We start from the raw sequence: 17,015 nt of genomic DNA, 5'->3' as shown, positions 1-17,015 counted from the left end.
TGGACCTTGAGGCCACAACGCTATGTGAAATAAGTCAGAGAAAGTCAAATATCATATGGTCCCTCTTATATGTGCAAATCTAAAAATAACCACTAATTCATATGGTCTCTCTTATACGTGCAAATCTAAAAATAACCACCAATGGGAGTTCCTGTCGTGGCTGAGAAGTAATGAACCCAATTAGTATCCATCCAGGTTTGATCCCTGCCCTAGCTCAGTGGTTAAGGATCCAGCGTTGCTGTGAGCTGTGTAGATGGGAGATGCGGCTTGGATCCTGTGTTGCTGTGGCTGTGGTATAGGCTGGCAGCTGCAGCTCCTATTTGATCCCTAACCTGGGAACCTCCATGTGCCATGGGTGCAGCCATAAAAAGGAGAAAAAAAAAAAAAGTACTTCAGAATTTATTCTCAAATCTCCTTTTTGAACAGCTTACAATGAGTAACACTTGAGTGAGGAAAAGAGACCCTAGGAAACATGAGTCCAGCTACCTGTTTCATAAAAGGAAAGTCACTGGAGTCTATTTTCATTTTTCTTGTCTCAAGTTAATGAGCAAAAGATTCTCAAGAATGGGAAAATCTGCCTTAGCTAAAATTTAGATACCTAAGCAAATGTGAAATGTAGTCCTGAAAAAACAAATACTCTTAACATGAATATTCCAAAACATATACCAAATTTATCGCCTATTCTTCAATTCTTTTAGAGAAATCTTCACAGTAAACCACAAGTAACTATGGATCATTTACATATTTTAAACGGGAAAAAAAAAAAACAACTTCAGGCCAATTAAAAAAGCATCTGGGAAGGTAGAGGAAGAAAATAAAATACAACCACTTCAATAAAAAAAGAAACTCTCCTAGGCAAGAATGGGAGACTGAGAAATAACCTGTAAGCATTAAACAAGATTCGAAAGGTAGAAGAGCTCTTTGAATTACCTTTTCCTACTATAATGAACATAAGTATCACTAAAAAAAGCAAATTTGAAATTCTCACCATGTTTTGGATTCCTTTTCAAACTTGGCTGTGGCTGGGGAGGTGGTGGAGGTGGAGGTGGAGGTGGTGGAGAGTCTCTATCATGACTTATGACTCTATCCACTGATCCGTATATTGCCAGTGTCAGACAGTTATACCAGCCTCTTAGCACCAAACCATCGGTATTTACCTGATTTTTTGAGAGAGGGAAGGGAAGAGATATCTTACAAACTAAGGTTTTAACATATCAGAAATAAACTGATATCAAGTTACTTTATGATTCAACTAAAGTCTTTCAATGTATGTTGAAAATGCAAAGGTCACTACTGGTGGAAATCCACCCAGAGGCACAACTTTTATATGGCCCTCCAGAGCTACCATACCTAAAACTGTCTCAAGTCTACATCTCCCCAATCCTATACTTTAGCCAATCCTACTCAAAAATCACAACAAGGAGTTCCCATCGTGGCTCAGTGGAAACAAATCTGACTAGTATCCATGAGGACCCAGGTTCGATCCCTGGCCTAGTTCAGTGGGTTAAGGATCCAGTGTTGCAGTGAGCTATAGTTGCAGAGGAGGCTCGGATCTGGCATTGCTGTGGCTGTGGCATAGGCCGGCAGCTACAGCTCCGATTCAACCCTTAGCCTGGAAACCTCTATATGGCGCAGGCACGGACCTAAAAAGACAAAAAAATGAATGAATAAATAAATAAAAAGAACAACCAGATTCCCAACCAAGAGAAGAGAAATGAAAATGAAATTAAGAGTTACTGCCAATTAATAAATTAAACCCAATAGTTACAGGGGTCATGAAGGCACACAAAAGTACAAATTATTATAAAGCCATTATAAAGCCCATAAAATTATACAGCATTCTTTTTACATGACCAATCATACATGCAGGTATATTTTATGTACCTATACTGTATTTAAAATGGTAACCAGAGGCATTAAACAAATTGTTTTTGCAAATAAACTTATCCTAAAAAGATCAGAGACCTTATCAATGCCATTAACCCTCAATATTTCCTTATAAAAATGACTTTTTTTTTCCAGAGCTTATCTACATTAACCATTCTATCTTCACAATAGCTATGAGAAGTAATCAGAGTGAACATTATCAATAAATCAGAAAATGAATGTCAGGAGAAGAACCTGGACTAGAAACCAAAGCCCTGATTTCTGAGCTCTCCCATTCTACAATGCTGGGTAAAGATGAAATAATAAGTGGTGATGGTATTCCTTCCAGAGGAAGAAAGAAACCATTATTCTCCTTCCTAGTCAAACTCTAGCAAAGGGAAACTGGGGACCAAAAGAAAGGTTCCAAGACTATGCCCACAGATTAACAAACTCATTGGAAGGAAGATAAATAGATAAAGAAGATAATTTTTAGTCTAAACAAAGTGCAGAGGATTAAATACTCATCTCTTACCAAAAACAAACAAGTAGGACGAGTATTCCCAAACTAGATCACAATTATTTTTGGAGTTTGGGTCTTCCATGATTTAGATCTTTTAGACTGGCACTTGGTGTATCAAGAAAAAAGCATACTTTTGACATGCAAGGAAAAAGTATGAAATATGTATTTTAAAAGGAACCTTGGAGTTCCCACTGTGGTGCAGTGGGTTAAGAATCCAATTGCAGCGAGTCAGGTCACTGCAGAGGCACAGGTTCAATTCCTGGCCCAGCACAGTGGGTTAAGGATCCAGCATTGCCTGAGCTGTGGCATAGGTCACAGCTGCAGCTTGAATTCAATCCCTTGCCCAGGAACTACCATATGCCGCAAGTACGGCCGTTAAAAAAAAAAAAAAAAAAAAAAAAAAAAAAAAAAAAAGACAAAGAAAAGAAACCTTAATTAAAGTACAATGATACCTAATAATAATTTACCTGCCTGTCATCTTCTCAAGTTGCCCACCTAAATGAAAGAAGGAAAAGCACAGATGCTGGCTTCTTCCTGACCCAAGAATAAAATTAGAAAAAAAGAGCTATATGAGTAGAAAATAGCATTACAATGTCTTTACTCCATTTCAAAATGGCTTCTGGAATACAAGAGGAATCAGATAAAAAATGATGGTATTCTGCAAAACTAAAACCAAGTAAGCTAACATTCTGCATCACTGGTGTATCTGGGTCAAAAGCTCTGAATGCATGTGAAAACAACAGTGGAAATAAGTTGAAAACTGATGTCCACAATTACCTTTGAGTTGGGTCTGAAGATGATGGAAGTATTCTCATCATATTCCAGGCTGCCAAAAGAGTAGGAATAAATAAATAGGCTCAAACACTGAACATCATAGTTTTTGAAGAAGCTTTTCTACATTCATATATTTTAATTAAATGCTAGGTTTTTGTTTTAATAAACCACCCTCATTTAAATATCAAGAAATAAAATCAAGAAAAAGTGTAAGACAAGCCCCCCCAAGCCCCAGAGATTCTGGTTTAACTGCTTTGAGGTGAATGTGGGTATCAATATTTGTTTAAAAGCACCCCAGGTAATTCTAACGTACAGCCAGAGTAGAGAATTACAGCATTTAGTCTTCAAAAAAAAAAAAAGTATATATCAGAATCAAAATTTTCAAAAAGTATCTATTTTTATCAGGCAGGTACTGACATAAGAAAAACATTCTCTAGTATTAAACATTGGCCACTTCAGATTATCTAGGTTCCCTTCGTTTAAATGAAAAAAGGCTGGCATTCCTATCATGGCACAATAGAAACAAATCCAACTAGTATCCATGAGGATGCGGGTTTGATCCCTGGCCTCACTCATGGAATCTGGCATTGCCATGAGCTGTGCTGTAGGTTGCTGTGGCTGTGGTGCAGGCTCTGATTCGACCCCTAACCGGGAAACTTCCATATACCACGGGTGCAGCCCTAAAAAAGCAATAACTAAATAAGTAAATAAATTAAAATTTCTTCAAAGGTTAAATTATCAATGTAATTTAATAAGTGAGTGAAGAATCAATAAAAAAAAGCAAAGTCTAAAAAACTCAATTCCTGAGAACAGAAAAATTTCCATGTCTAACATGCCTTTAAAAATTTTTTATTTTATAAATGAGTAATCCATTTAATGGTTAATTATTTTGCAGATATCAAAACAAATGGTATTAGTAATACCTAGTATGTATTAAATAAATCAAAATGGGGGCTATTAACAAAATTCTCACTTTACAAAAATGTAACTACGGAATTTTAAATTACACACTAGTGTAATGTAAAAAAAACACAGACAAAATCTCAATGTGTTTATTTAGTTTAAGAATCAAAACACAGGAGTTCCCGTCGTGGCACAGCAGAAAGGAATCCACTAGGAACCATGAGGTTGCGGGTTCAATCCCTGGCCTCGCTCAGTGGGTTAAGGATCTGGCACTGCCGTGAGCCGTGGTGTAGGTTGCAGACGCGGCTCAGATTCAACGTTGCTGTGGCATAGGCCAGCAGGTAAACTCCGACTGGACCCTTGGCCTGGGAACTTCCATGTGCCACAGGCGAGGCCCTAAAGAAAGATAAGACAAAAAAAAAAAAAAAAAAGAATTCAAAATAGAATTGTTTACTAATTAGGTTATTATCAAATCATGTGATATGTTTATGAAATGCATACATTAATAAAAAATAAAACATGGCTAATGTTTCACACATTTACAATTTTATTTTAAAAATAAACCCAACATCTTCTTAGGAACTTGATATTTCCTTAATATTGTCAATTGAAAAAATTAAGCCCTGAGTTCCTGGGTCTATCACCATATGTAGCCTTTTTTTTCTATCTAATGAATAAAAAGGTTTTATTTTCTAACTTATGAGTTTCTGATAAAATTACCTAGTAAGTACATACCTTCCCAACCTATCGAAAACTGGGGCACTTGGTTTGCTTACATTGTTAAAGAATAAGTCTAATTGAAATGTGTGTGGTGATGTCTCCCTGTAAATGAAACAGAATTGAAATGTCAGCCTTTATAATTATCAGTCCCTAAATTAAAACAAAAAACAAAGTAGGTACAAATTTAAGATCAATTCTAGAATTAATATACAATATTCTTAAGATTTAAAATTAAATAATAAAAACAGTTAACTACAATATTTTCTGAAATTTTATTCACATCCAATTCTCAAAAAGGTCAACTATTCACTTTGAGTATTATTAAAAAAATTATAGGAGTTCCCATCGTGGCTCAGTGGTTAATGGATCCAAGTAGGAACCATGAGGTTGCAGGTTTGATCCCTGGCCTGGCTCAGTGGGTTAAGGATCCGGCGTTGCCTTGAGCTGTGGTGTGGGTTGCAGATGAGGCTCGGATCCCAAGTTGCTGTGACTCTGGCGTAGGCTGTTGGCTACAGCTCTGATTGGACCCCTAGCCTGGGAACCCCCACATGCCGCGGGTGCGGTCCTAGTAAAAGATAAAAAAAAGACAAAAAAAAAAAAAAAAAAAAAAAAGTAGCCATTAGATATCTTTCACCTGCTACTTGGACCATTTTCAAACACATAAATATTTTAAAATTTTAATGTATTTTAACAGCATGTGCTAACTAATTGTGCTATCTAGTTTTATAATTCTTCATATCATTATTCTATTAACAACAAGAATCAAGATTCAACTAATTTGGAGCTCCCGATGTGGCTCAGCAGTAACAAATCCTACTAGCATCCATGAGGACTCAGGTGCTATCCCTGGCCTCGCTCAGTGGGCTAAGGATCAGGTGTTGCTGTGAACTGTGGTGTAGGTCACAGACACGGCTTCGATCCCAAGTTGCTGTGGCTGTGGTGTAAGAGGGCAGCTACAGCTCTGATTCCACCCCTAGCCTGGGAACTTCTACATGCCATGGGTGCGGCCCTAAAAAGACAAAAAAAGAGTTAACTAATTTTAGGTTGTAAATTATAACTACCATTTGATTTCAACTTAACCCACATTCATATGACTATAATAATTTGAGAATCAGAGCCCTAAATTTAGACCTAAAGTCTAAATTGAAATTTGTATGGCACAATTTGCATAACATTTTGGTTTTACTATAGATTTATATAGTCAAGATTAAAGCCTATTTAATTTGCATTAGAATGAATCTTGCTACACCTGTTATATATGTATATATATTACCCTTCACTGAAATTCCTTAGGCTCAACTAAAATCTTGATTTTAAACAAGGCATGATTTATTGTTTATTTACAAAAATCCAAATGGGGGGGTTCCAGCCATGGTGCAGTGGGCTAAGAATCTGAATTCAGGAGTTCCCGTCGCGGCGCAGTGGTTAACGAATCCGACTAGGAACCATGAGGTTGCGGGTTCGGTCCCTGCCCTTGCTCAGCGGGTTAACGATCCGGCGTTGCTGTGAGCTGTGGTGTAGGTTGCAGACGCGGCTCGGATCCCGCGTTGCTGTGCCTCTGGCATAGGCCGGTGGCTACAGCTCCGACTGGACCCCTAGCCTGGGAACCTCCATATGCCGAGGGAGCAGCCCAAAGAAATAGCAAAAAAAGAAAAAAAAAAAAAAAAAAAAAAGAATCTGAATTCAGCGGCTTGGGTCACAGAGGAGGTTGCAGGTTCAATCCCTGGCTTGGCGCAGTAGGTTAGAGGATCCAGAATTCCTACAACTGTCACATACGTCACAACTGTGGCTTGGATTCATTCACTGGCCCAGGAACTTCTATATGCTGTGGGTATAGCCATAAAATTAAAAACAAACAAAAAATTCACAGAGTTCCCATTGTGGCTCAGCAGAAACAAATCCAACTAGTATACATGAGGATGTGGGTTTGATCCCTGGCCTCGATCAGTGGGTGATGTCCTGAGCTGTGGCGTGGAAGTCCCAGATGCGGCTCGGATCCCATGTTGCTGTGGCTGTTGCATAGGTGGGTAGCTGTAGCTCTGATTCGCCCCTAGCCTGGGAATTTCCATATGCCACAAGTGCAGGCCTGAAAAGCAAAAAAAGAGTAAAAAAAGAAAAAATTCAAATGGCAAAAAGTGTAATGCTCACAGTACTATCAGAGATTCCCTTATGCACTCCTGGTAGAAGTACAAACAGGTGTGATCCTTCTGAAAGACAATATGGCAATAAAATTCAGGAGACAAAAAATGTTGACACCATTTGCCAGAAATACTTTTATCTACAAAGTGTTTCTATGGAAATACTGATGTGCAAAGTTTTTTTTTTCTTCCCAACAGGAGATTCATTAGACTAATAATTTGAAAACTAAAAACCATCTAATGGTCCCCATATTAGGAACTAGCCAAGTAAATGATGGTACATTCATTTGTTAAGATTCTGCAGTCATGGAGTTCCCATCATAGCGCAGCAGAAACGAATCCGACTAGGAACCAGGAGGTTGCGGGTTCAATCCCTGGCCTCACTCAGTGGGTTAAGGATCCAGCGTTGCTGTGGGCTGTGGCACAGGCTGGCAGCCACAGCTCCAATTCGACCCCTAGCCTGGGAACCTCCATATGCCGTGGGTGTGGCCCTAAAAAGACAAGACAAAAAAAAAAAAAAAAAGAAGATTCTGCAGTCACTAGAAACTGTATTTTCAAATAAAATTAAGTGATGTGAAGTACTCCCAACATAATGTTAAATGAAATAAAAGAACACAAAGAATAGTATACAACGGGGTCAGAGCGGCACCAGATATTTACCTTACCCAAATTCAACATACATGCTCAACAACTCTCATCTCTCTCTCCTATCCTTCCACTTCAAACCAGACCCTGGCCTCCAATATCTCAAGGAAGGGAAAAAGGGCTGAAATGTAAATTATTTCCTCTGGAGGCAACAAAGATTCAGGTACCTAGCACTGAAAAGTGATTTAATTAACCTACCGTAATTTGACTGCACTAGACGTTGATCTTAAAAAACTTGCTGACTCTAAAACCTAGCCTCATATGACACCACTTCTACAAAAAAATAACGAAACACATAAAAACACACATATACAAACTTAAAAACACAATGCATCAAATGTTAAGATTCGCCCTCTCTCAGAATAGAACGATTAAAAAGATCTTTTGTTGTTTTTGTTTTGATTTAGCCAAACCCACAGCATGTTGAAGTTGCCGAGCCAGGGATTTAACTTGAGCCACTGTAGTAACAACTGTCAGATCCTTAACTTGCTGTGCCACAAGAGAACTCCATAAGGATTTTAATTTTACAATGAGGAAAATAACTATCATAAAGTATGCTGCACAAATATCATTTGATCTCTGACATGACTTTCAACCTCGAGATTTCAGGCTTCCCAGCATCTTACATTTGTATTACTGTTCTATAACATACTGTGTTTAAGTTGTTTCCAATAATAATCTCATATTTGGAATTATTAAAACACAAGCTGCCATTCACCCCCAGCTAAGAAAAAGGAGAGAGAGAAGAGGGGAAATGTAACAAATACTCTTACCCACTGTAGCTAATGGCAGAGATCTATTCTGCCTGCTTGCGGCAGCCAGCCTCCAACATGGCTCCCAAACCCCTGCTTCTTGATAGTCACACCCTCCCTCCCACACTGTCCTGGCAGAATACGAAATCAATAGAATATAATAAAAGCAGTATATTGAAGTATGTCACTTCTGATATTAAGTTATAAAACACAGTGACGGTGGTTTCCTTCTTAGGCGTGCTCTCTCATTCTCATTCTTAGATCACTCGCCCTGGAAGAATCCATGCTGTGACCCAGGCAAACCTCAAGAAAGGGTCTCCTGGCAAAGAATTGGAAGTCATCTGCCAACAGTCATGTGAGCAGGCTTCTAAAATTTCTCAGCCTCAGTCAATTCTTCTGAGACTTCATCCCAAGGCCTCTATCTTAGTTATAACCTCATGAGGGAACACGAGCCAATCAAGCAGCTCCCGGGTTCCTGACCCTCAGAAATAGTGTGGGATTAGGCTGCTGAATTTGCTGTAATTTGTTATACAGCAACAGACCTCTCTTGACCAAAAATGGTGCGAATAGAGAAGACTGCTGGATACACTATCATTACTCCATCTTTCCCATCCTAGAAAGATTGGAAGCACAAGAAAAGCAGAAAGAAATTCTAAGAAAACCGGAGTGTTTATTTTCTTAAACATGGCAAAAAAGATTATGAAATCAGAAATTTCTGTTGTGGTTCAGCAGTAATGAGCCCGACTACTATCCATGACGATAAGGGTTCAATTTCTGGCCTCACTCAATGGGTTAAGGATTCAGCATCGCTATAAGCTGTTGTGTAGGTCAAAGACGCAGCTTGGACCCCAAGTTGCTGTGGCTGTGATGCAGGCCGGCAGCTGTGGCTCCAATTTTACCCCTACCCTGGGAACTGCCATATGTCTCAAGTACAGCCCTAAAAAGAAAAAAAAAAAAAAAGAGGAGTTCCCGTCGTGGTGCAGTGGTTAACAAATCTGACTAGGAACCATGAGGTTGCGGGTTCGATCCCTGGCCTTGCTCAGTGGGTTAAGGATCTGGTGTTGCCGTGAGCTGCGGTATGGGTCACAGACGCGGCTCAGATCTGGCATTGCTGTGGCTCTGGCGTAGGCCGACAGCTACAGCTCCGATTAGACCCCTAGCCTGGGAACCTCTATATGCCGCGGGAGTGGCCCTAGAAAAGGCAAAAAGACAAAATAAATAAATAAATAAATATATAAAGTATTCTTATTGTGGAGTTCCCACTGTGGCGCAGCAGAAACAAACCTGACTAGTATCCATGAGGATGCAGGTTCAATCCACGGCCTTGCCATGAGCTATGGTGTAGACTGAAGACAAGGCTTGGACCTCTCGTGGCTGTGGCTATGGTATAAACCAGAAGCTGTAGCTCAGACTCAACCCCTAGCCTGGGAACTTCCACATGTTGCAGGAGCAGCCCTCAAAAGCAAAAAAAAAAGTATTCTTATTGCTTTGTTTTATATTTGTTTTACCTTTGAATGACCTGGAAACATCTGAAGATTTTCTACCTACTTCTACAAATAACCAACTACTTTTCACAATTTTGAAGAAATGAGCCCTTAACTCTGAATTTGTAACATAACAATCACCGCTATGTAGCTGACTTAACGCTTTCATGTAATAGAAACTGAGCCATCACAGCATGCATGTAATGAAATGTGGCAATGACACATGAGATTAACACCTAGATAAAAACTCACAGATATATTTATTACATGTTTCTACAACCAAAATTTAGCTTTTATCTGCAATTCATATAATTAAAAACAGAAGATGACAGTTTTTTACATTGCAACAAAGATCAAATTTCTGTTTTATGTCAGTTGTTAAAGTTACCAACAACTTCACATCAGGAACTATGTCTTACATTGAGTTTATTTCCCACAGAGCCTAAGAAAGAGTAACAATGGTCAAATAACCACTTGTTAAGTACAACTAATGGCTAACATGAAACTATATATTTATAAAAAAAGATACACGGGAGTTCCCGTCGTGGCGCTGTGGTTAACGAATCTGACTAGGAACCATGAGGCTGCGGGTTCAATCCCTGCCCTTGCTCAGTGGGTTAATGATCGGGCGTTGCTGTGAGCTGTGGCGTAGGTGGCAGACGAGGCTCGGATCCTGTGTTGCTGTGGCTCTGGCATAGGCTGGCGGCTACAGCTCCGATTAAACCCCTAGCCTGGGAACCTCCATACGCTGCGGAAGCGGCCCAAGAAATGGCAAAAAGACAAAAAAAAACAAAACATGTATTGGGTTAAGATACCATTAAGTCATGAAAACTGATACTATAAAATAACAAAAAACACAATAATGTAATAAAAGATATACTTCTAAATATTCAGACTCATTCATTTTCAAGGAAAAGATCAGGTTAAAAATACTTCATCCACTGTACTGTGAGACCCTAGAATATTTTGGAAAACATAAACCTGTTTCTACTAATTAAAAAAATAAAAAAAGAAGGAAGGAAAAATTTAATCTAGTATTTAGGTCAAATAATCACTCTTTTCAATTATTATAAAAATATATGGATTATACAGAAAACCTAGAGTCAACTGCAAATGTACATAACCATAAATGAATAAAGTCTTAAGATTCTTTTTGCTTACAAAATATTACCTTAAATTTTTGCATTTAAGAGCATGTTTCTAGATCATCTCTAGTAAAAAATACTTTTACAAAAGAAAACTGACTTACCCATATGCTCTATTGTCAGGCAAGCTGCTATGAGCTCTTACTCCTGGGGGTATGACTCGAACTTCATTGATATAAACCACACATGGAAAACGAACCACATCTATATGAGAACTTTGCTTTAAGAAAAGGACAGAGAAGAATATGCTGTAAGCAAAACACTTTGTCTATTCAAAATTTATTCATTTTCAATTTGTTTCATTCAGAATGTCACAAATAATCTTAAAATACATGCTGTATCATTAAAACACTTATGTTACTTACAAAGGTGTAAAAACCACTCTTAAAAATAGCTGATGATGAAATGTATGTAATTAAATCTATCTGTATTAAAACATTTTCTGCATTTGCCTCCCTGCTGATGTTTCTGCTCAGGCCAACACAGACCTACAATCCTTTATTGGAAACCTCTGGAGGCAGATGCTCTTCCAAATCCTGACTTTTTAAATTTTTTAGAAAGCTAACAGGATACAAATACTGCATATTACTCAACACCCCCAGTGGCTCCTGGGGCAGCACTATGCAACCAAAACATTAATATTTCTACAGTCACATATAAAAACATTCATACTAAATAAAGATTTTAACTAGCATCATGTCTGTTCAAACCAGAGCACATGGCCAAATCAACTCAGGGCAGATTTTTCTGCCATTTTTGGATTTCTGAACTAGATGAGAGATTGTGGATCTCTACAATTAGCTTAATTTGCCAAACTTACATACCAATTAATATCAAGGGATTGAGGGAAGCCATCTAGGTACTGAATAGTTAAAGTGAACCCTCTCTTAAATTTTAAAAAGGAAAAAAGTCCATAAACTAAGAGTTTATTATAAAAACATAGATTAATTTAAGGTACATTTATTATTTCTATATATCACTTGACACAGGATCAGACAAATGTAGCTCTTGTGATCAATAATTTAAAAAGAAATGTTTCATATTATTTTTGTACAATCTTTTATTTCTTTTTTGACCATACTCACGGCATACACCTGGGCTAGGCGCCTCTGACCTACACCATAGCTGGGGCAACAATGGATCCTTAACCCACTGTACCAGGCTGGGGATTGAACCCGTACCACCACGGTGACAAACCCCGTTCATTAACCACTGTGCCACAGCAGGAACTCCTGTACTACTATTTTATATCAACTTTTCCTAGCAGTTTAGCCAACCATCAGTACCTAAGTGACCAAAGTTTATAAGAATGGTTCATTTTCAACTGTTCTCTAATAAAAATAAAATAAAATATTTTTAAAAAATGGTTCATGTTATTTACATTTAGAAAGACTGAATCCTGAATGCCACTTGAAGCTGCAAAGAATACAGTGCATATCAATCAACAGACCAAAAGATTGGACAAATCAATCTTTCCTAAAATGTGACAGAGGATGACTTTCCAATTTTGCATTTTAAATTCAGAGATCATAATTGGGAGTTCCCTAGTGGCCTAGTGGTTAGCATTTAACACTTTCACCACTGTGGCCCAAGATCAATCCCTGGTCTGGGAGAGATTCCACATCAAGCCACTGCATGCTGCAACCCACAAACAAAAAAGAAAAACAACTCAGAGATCATAATTAAACATATAGGTATAGAAATCTTAATAAAACATGAACTATTCAAATGTACTTTTATAATCTCAAAGATATAAAAGAAACAGGATGAATGCAAAGTGAGGCTGATTGTTAGTTGTTTTCCAATACAACTCTTCTTCTACAGAAACTTGAGCTATGCACAAGTGAACTAAAGATTAAATTTCCCAGATCCTGGTAAGCCAGTGTGAATATATGGTTGCTAAATTTTGATAAATGTGAAGTAAATGTAAATAATCTGGCAATGCTGGGCTATGTCCTCAAAGGAAAAGTTTGGACTTGAGAAACTCCTTCTTCTTCAATACTCTGATGCTTTTCTAGAACACATGTTATGGTGAGGTGTCTTGGTGTCTCTATCCTAAGAATGGTAGAGAAACGGTACAGAATAACCTGGGTCTCTAATAACGTAGAGCTGTCACATTAGCCTTAAAATACTTACAATTACACTGAGAGAGGAAATGCTATTTTATATAATCCACTGTTTTGGGGGGTTTTTGGCCACACCCTCGGCATACAGAAGTTCCCACCAGGGATTGAACTTGCACCACAGCAGCAACCCACGCCATTGCAGTGACAATGCCAGATCCTTAACCCGCTGGCCATAAGAAAACTCCATCTAAGCCACAATTATTCTAACTTTATGACAGCAGCTGAAATTGTATCCTAATTATTACAAATATATTGCAGTATTCAACAAATACTATAGTAGATTTATATGAAATAAGCATTTTGCCTCAAACTCTGGCTCTGTTTCCTTCTTAGGAGTTTCCACTGTGGCATGCTGGGTTAAGAATCTAACTGCAGCAACTAGGGTCACTGCAGAGGCACAGGTTTGATTTCCCAGCCTAGCACAGGCATTGTTACAGCTGCGGCCCAGATTCGATCCCTGTCGTGGGGAACTTCCATATGCTGAGGGTGTGGCAATTTAAAAAAAAAAAAAAAAAAAAAAAAAAGCCTACTCTTAGAAGCTCCTTTGCTTATATGGGTAAAAATTCTCATTCATGTTTACAAAGGAAGCTTAAACCAGAAGCTTGCCTATGCTCCTCCACCCCGTCCTCTGCTAATTAATAGTGTTAGCAGTAGTTAAGATGTTGACACAGGTGGACCTAAAAACCTGAGGTTAAGGTTTTATAAGAGCCTTTTAAAATCTACTTTATTTGTAAGTAGAAGAGTTTCTATATTAGCTGCTATCACTTTTATTCAATATTTTTTCTAATCATTTACTAAATGTCTATAATGTTACAAGGTGCGCTAGGTCCTAAGAATATAAAGACAAGGCATAATCTCTGCCACTGAGGTAAAATCTATGGTGGCAGGCAAACAGATAAATTTCTATGACAGACTCAAACAGGAAACTAGAAAATCCAAAGGGGTACTTACCTAAATCAGATTATAGGCAAACATTTGTAGGGAGAGAAATAGAGTATCAGGAAAAGTTTCCCAAAAGAAGTACCACTTGATCTAAGTAAGTCTTTAAGGTAAACAAGAATCAGTGGAACAGAGGGAGAAAGAGCTTTCTAGGCAAAGGGAGAAGCATATGTAAAAGAGAACTTGGAAGATTCAAGAAATTGCCAGCATAGTTCACCAAGGCTAGAGGGCAAAACGTGGGAGGAAAGTAGGGCAAAGTACCTAAGTACAATCAATAGAATTACAAGAAATAAGATTTTCACCCACTGCCAGAAGTCAACTACAAATCTGTGTCTCCATCTAGGACCTCTCTCCCAAGCCCCATACCACTATATCCAACTGCCAACCGGACATCTCCACTTGAATGTCCCTCTGGTACCAAAAACTTAGCAAGTCCAAAACTGAATTGTCCTACATCAGTGATGGCACCACTATCCGGACAACTGCCAAAACAGAAAACCTTTGGATTCTTTCTCATTCTTTGTCACCCTACATCATTCATTCATCCAAACATCACATTCTACTGATTAAACCTCTAAACAGCTCTCAGTGTATTTCCCTCCATCTCCGATGTCATTCCTCTACTTCTAGATACTAGGCCAAATTCCTTGGTCTTATAAACAAGTATGGCCTCTTCTTATCACTCCAAATTTATAGCCTCGACATACTCTGCTTTTTCTCATCTTTATGCCATCACTCATGCTACTGTTTCTGCTTAGAACCCTCCCACACTCCTCTGTCCCAGCTTTCTCTTAAAAGCTAAGCCAGATCAAGTCTAGATAAGTGCTTATCGAACTAAATTGTAATTACCTCTTTTATCACTCCTGTTAGAGTATTTCAAGAAAATAAGAACCAAGTCTCAGTTTACTATTATATTCATAGTGCTTAATTAGCACATTCATTTAATGAATGAAAGACTTCAAATAAAAGTGCTTAGTAAGAGTTGATTGAATAGTGTTTCCAAAGTTTAAAATATTATAGTGGATTAGGGGCTTAAAATACCTAGAGGAGTGCATAAACCTAGGAAGACAGGTTGACCATGGGAAATCATGAAAGGTTTATGATTAAGGAGGTAATAGGAAAGTGAAGAATAGACTGGTCAGATTCCACCACTCAGCCACATTTATCTAAGAACGGAGTCATCGCGTGTTTAAAGGTCACAGTATAGCTATCCATTCCTTTTTACTTTCCTATTACTGCTACTCTCCTGTCTTCTCTTTCTACCCTTTCCTAGGGGTAAACTAAACTATCTATTCCCGCCACCTTCATCATTGTTGTTTGCATAAGTTCCAAACTGGCCTCCTAAACTCCAGAATTAAGTAGGACTTTCTAGCATCCATCACCCTCATAAGACTATATTAAGCTGCAATTCCATTCTGGCAAGTAATAGAGAACTAATTAAAGATGTGGTGTAGGCTGGCAGCTGCAGCTCCAGTTCAATCCTTAACCTGGGAAACTCCATATGCTGAAGTTTTAGGCTGGTGCAGCCCTAAAAAAAAAAAAAAACAGAAGCCTAAATGTATGAGAATATAATATAAAAATAATTGTATTATCACTTAGATAAATATTATACAACCAATAAAAATGATATTATACGTGGGGCGGAGTTCCCTCCTTCGTGGTCTAGTGGTTAGCAGTCCATGCTTTCACCACTGTGGCACAGGTTCAACCCCTGTTCTGAGAAATTGAGATTCCCACATCAAGCCGCTACATGCCACAGCCAAAAAAAAAAGGAGTTCCCGTCGTGGCGCAGTGGTTAACGAATCCGACTAGGAACCATGAGGTTGCGGGTTCCATCCCTGCCCTTGCTCAGTGGGTTAACGATCCGGCGTTGCTGTGAGCTGTGGTGTAGGTTGCAGACACAGCTCGGATCCTGCGTTGCTATGGCTCTGGCGTAGGCCGGTGGCTACAGCTCTGATTGGACCCCTAGCCTGGGAACCTCCATATGCCGCGGGAGCGGCCCAAAGAAATAGCAAAAAAAAAAAAAAAAAAAAAAGATACTATATAGAATATTTTGGGAAGGAAACAGGGATAGGGATAAGAGAAAGATTTACTTTTTACTGTACACACTTTTGAATTTATACCTCATACATGCATTACACACTCAAAAAAGAGATGATGCTTGAAAATGAAGTTTACTTTTAAAATGCTGTTTAGGTATATTTCTTGATTTATAAAGATGCAAGACACATTGCTAGGGTGAGAAAAGAAACTCAGTGCCTTAATGTAAGTAGTGGGTATATATTTAAGTGTGTGTATATATACATTTTATATATATATATATATATTTACTTGAGGCTTTATGAAAAATTAAAATTGTTAATGATAGATGGGATTAATAAAGGTGGAACTGAAGTTTCTGCTGTGGCACAGTGGGATCAGCACCTTCTCTGCAGTGCCGGGACACAGGTTGGATCCCCAGCCTGGCACAGGGGGTTAAAAGATCTGGCATTACCACAGGTGTGGCAAAGGTAGCAACTGCAGCTCAGATCAGATCCCGGGCCCAGGAACTCCATATGACATCGGGTGGCCAAAAAAGAAAAAAAAAAAAAAGGTGGAATTATGAAAGTCTTTGCCTTCCTGTACCTTCTAACTTTACTATAATGAAATTAAAATGTACTAAAATAACATTTTTTTTATTTTTTAGGAAGTAGCATACAAACCACAAAGCAATTTGTACTTCATTTAGCACTACTCAAAACCTTTATGTGTAGTCCGCTTATGAAACTTGAATAAATGCCTGACTTCCCCACCAGATTACAAATTCCTTTGAAAGCAAGGGCAAAAAATACATACATACATACGTACATACATACATACTGTAAAGAAGTTCCTCTCGTGGTGCAGCGGAAAAGAATCCGACTAGGAACCATGAAGTTGCCGGTTCGATCCCTGGCCTTGCTCAGTGGGTTAAGGATCTGGCATTGCTGTGAGCTGTGGTGTAGGTCACAGACACGCCTCAGA

At 38.5% G+C, this 17,015-nt stretch overlaps 1 protein-coding gene across 3 annotated transcripts in view; it reads right to left on the bottom strand.

Annotated features, from left to right (window-relative positions):
• The window catches only part of VIRMA (vir like m6A methyltransferase associated), a 73,421-nt gene that overhangs the window by 52,215 nt on the left and 4,191 nt on the right, over window positions 1-17,015 (bottom strand). For 2 of the 3 annotated variants that reach the window (XM_021089096.2, XM_021089098.2), the window contains exons 2-5: window positions 11,052-11,167; window positions 4,799-4,885; window positions 3,164-3,212; window positions 989-1,157 (exon numbers count right to left, since the gene is read on the bottom strand). In XM_021089096.2, coding sequence (XP_020944755.1) covers window positions 989-1,157; window positions 3,164-3,212; window positions 4,799-4,885; window positions 11,052-11,167 — 421 coding nt within the window. The remainder of the gene's footprint in view (window positions 1-988; window positions 1,158-3,163; window positions 3,213-4,798; window positions 4,886-11,051; window positions 11,168-17,015) is intronic. The other variant, XM_021089097.2, reaches the window with a different exon arrangement.

The sequence above is a fragment of the Sus scrofa genome, chromosome 4 (assembly GCF_054392235.1).
Source record: "Sus scrofa isolate SSC_HxYL_T2T_F1_AM1 chromosome 4, Sscrofa_HxYL_maternal_Yorkshire_Landrace_v2.0, whole genome shotgun sequence".
Lineage (NCBI taxonomy): Eukaryota > Metazoa > Chordata > Mammalia > Artiodactyla > Suidae > Sus > Sus scrofa.
Note: the sequence above shows the minus strand (reverse complement) of the source record. Positions and strands in the feature narration are given on the sequence as shown.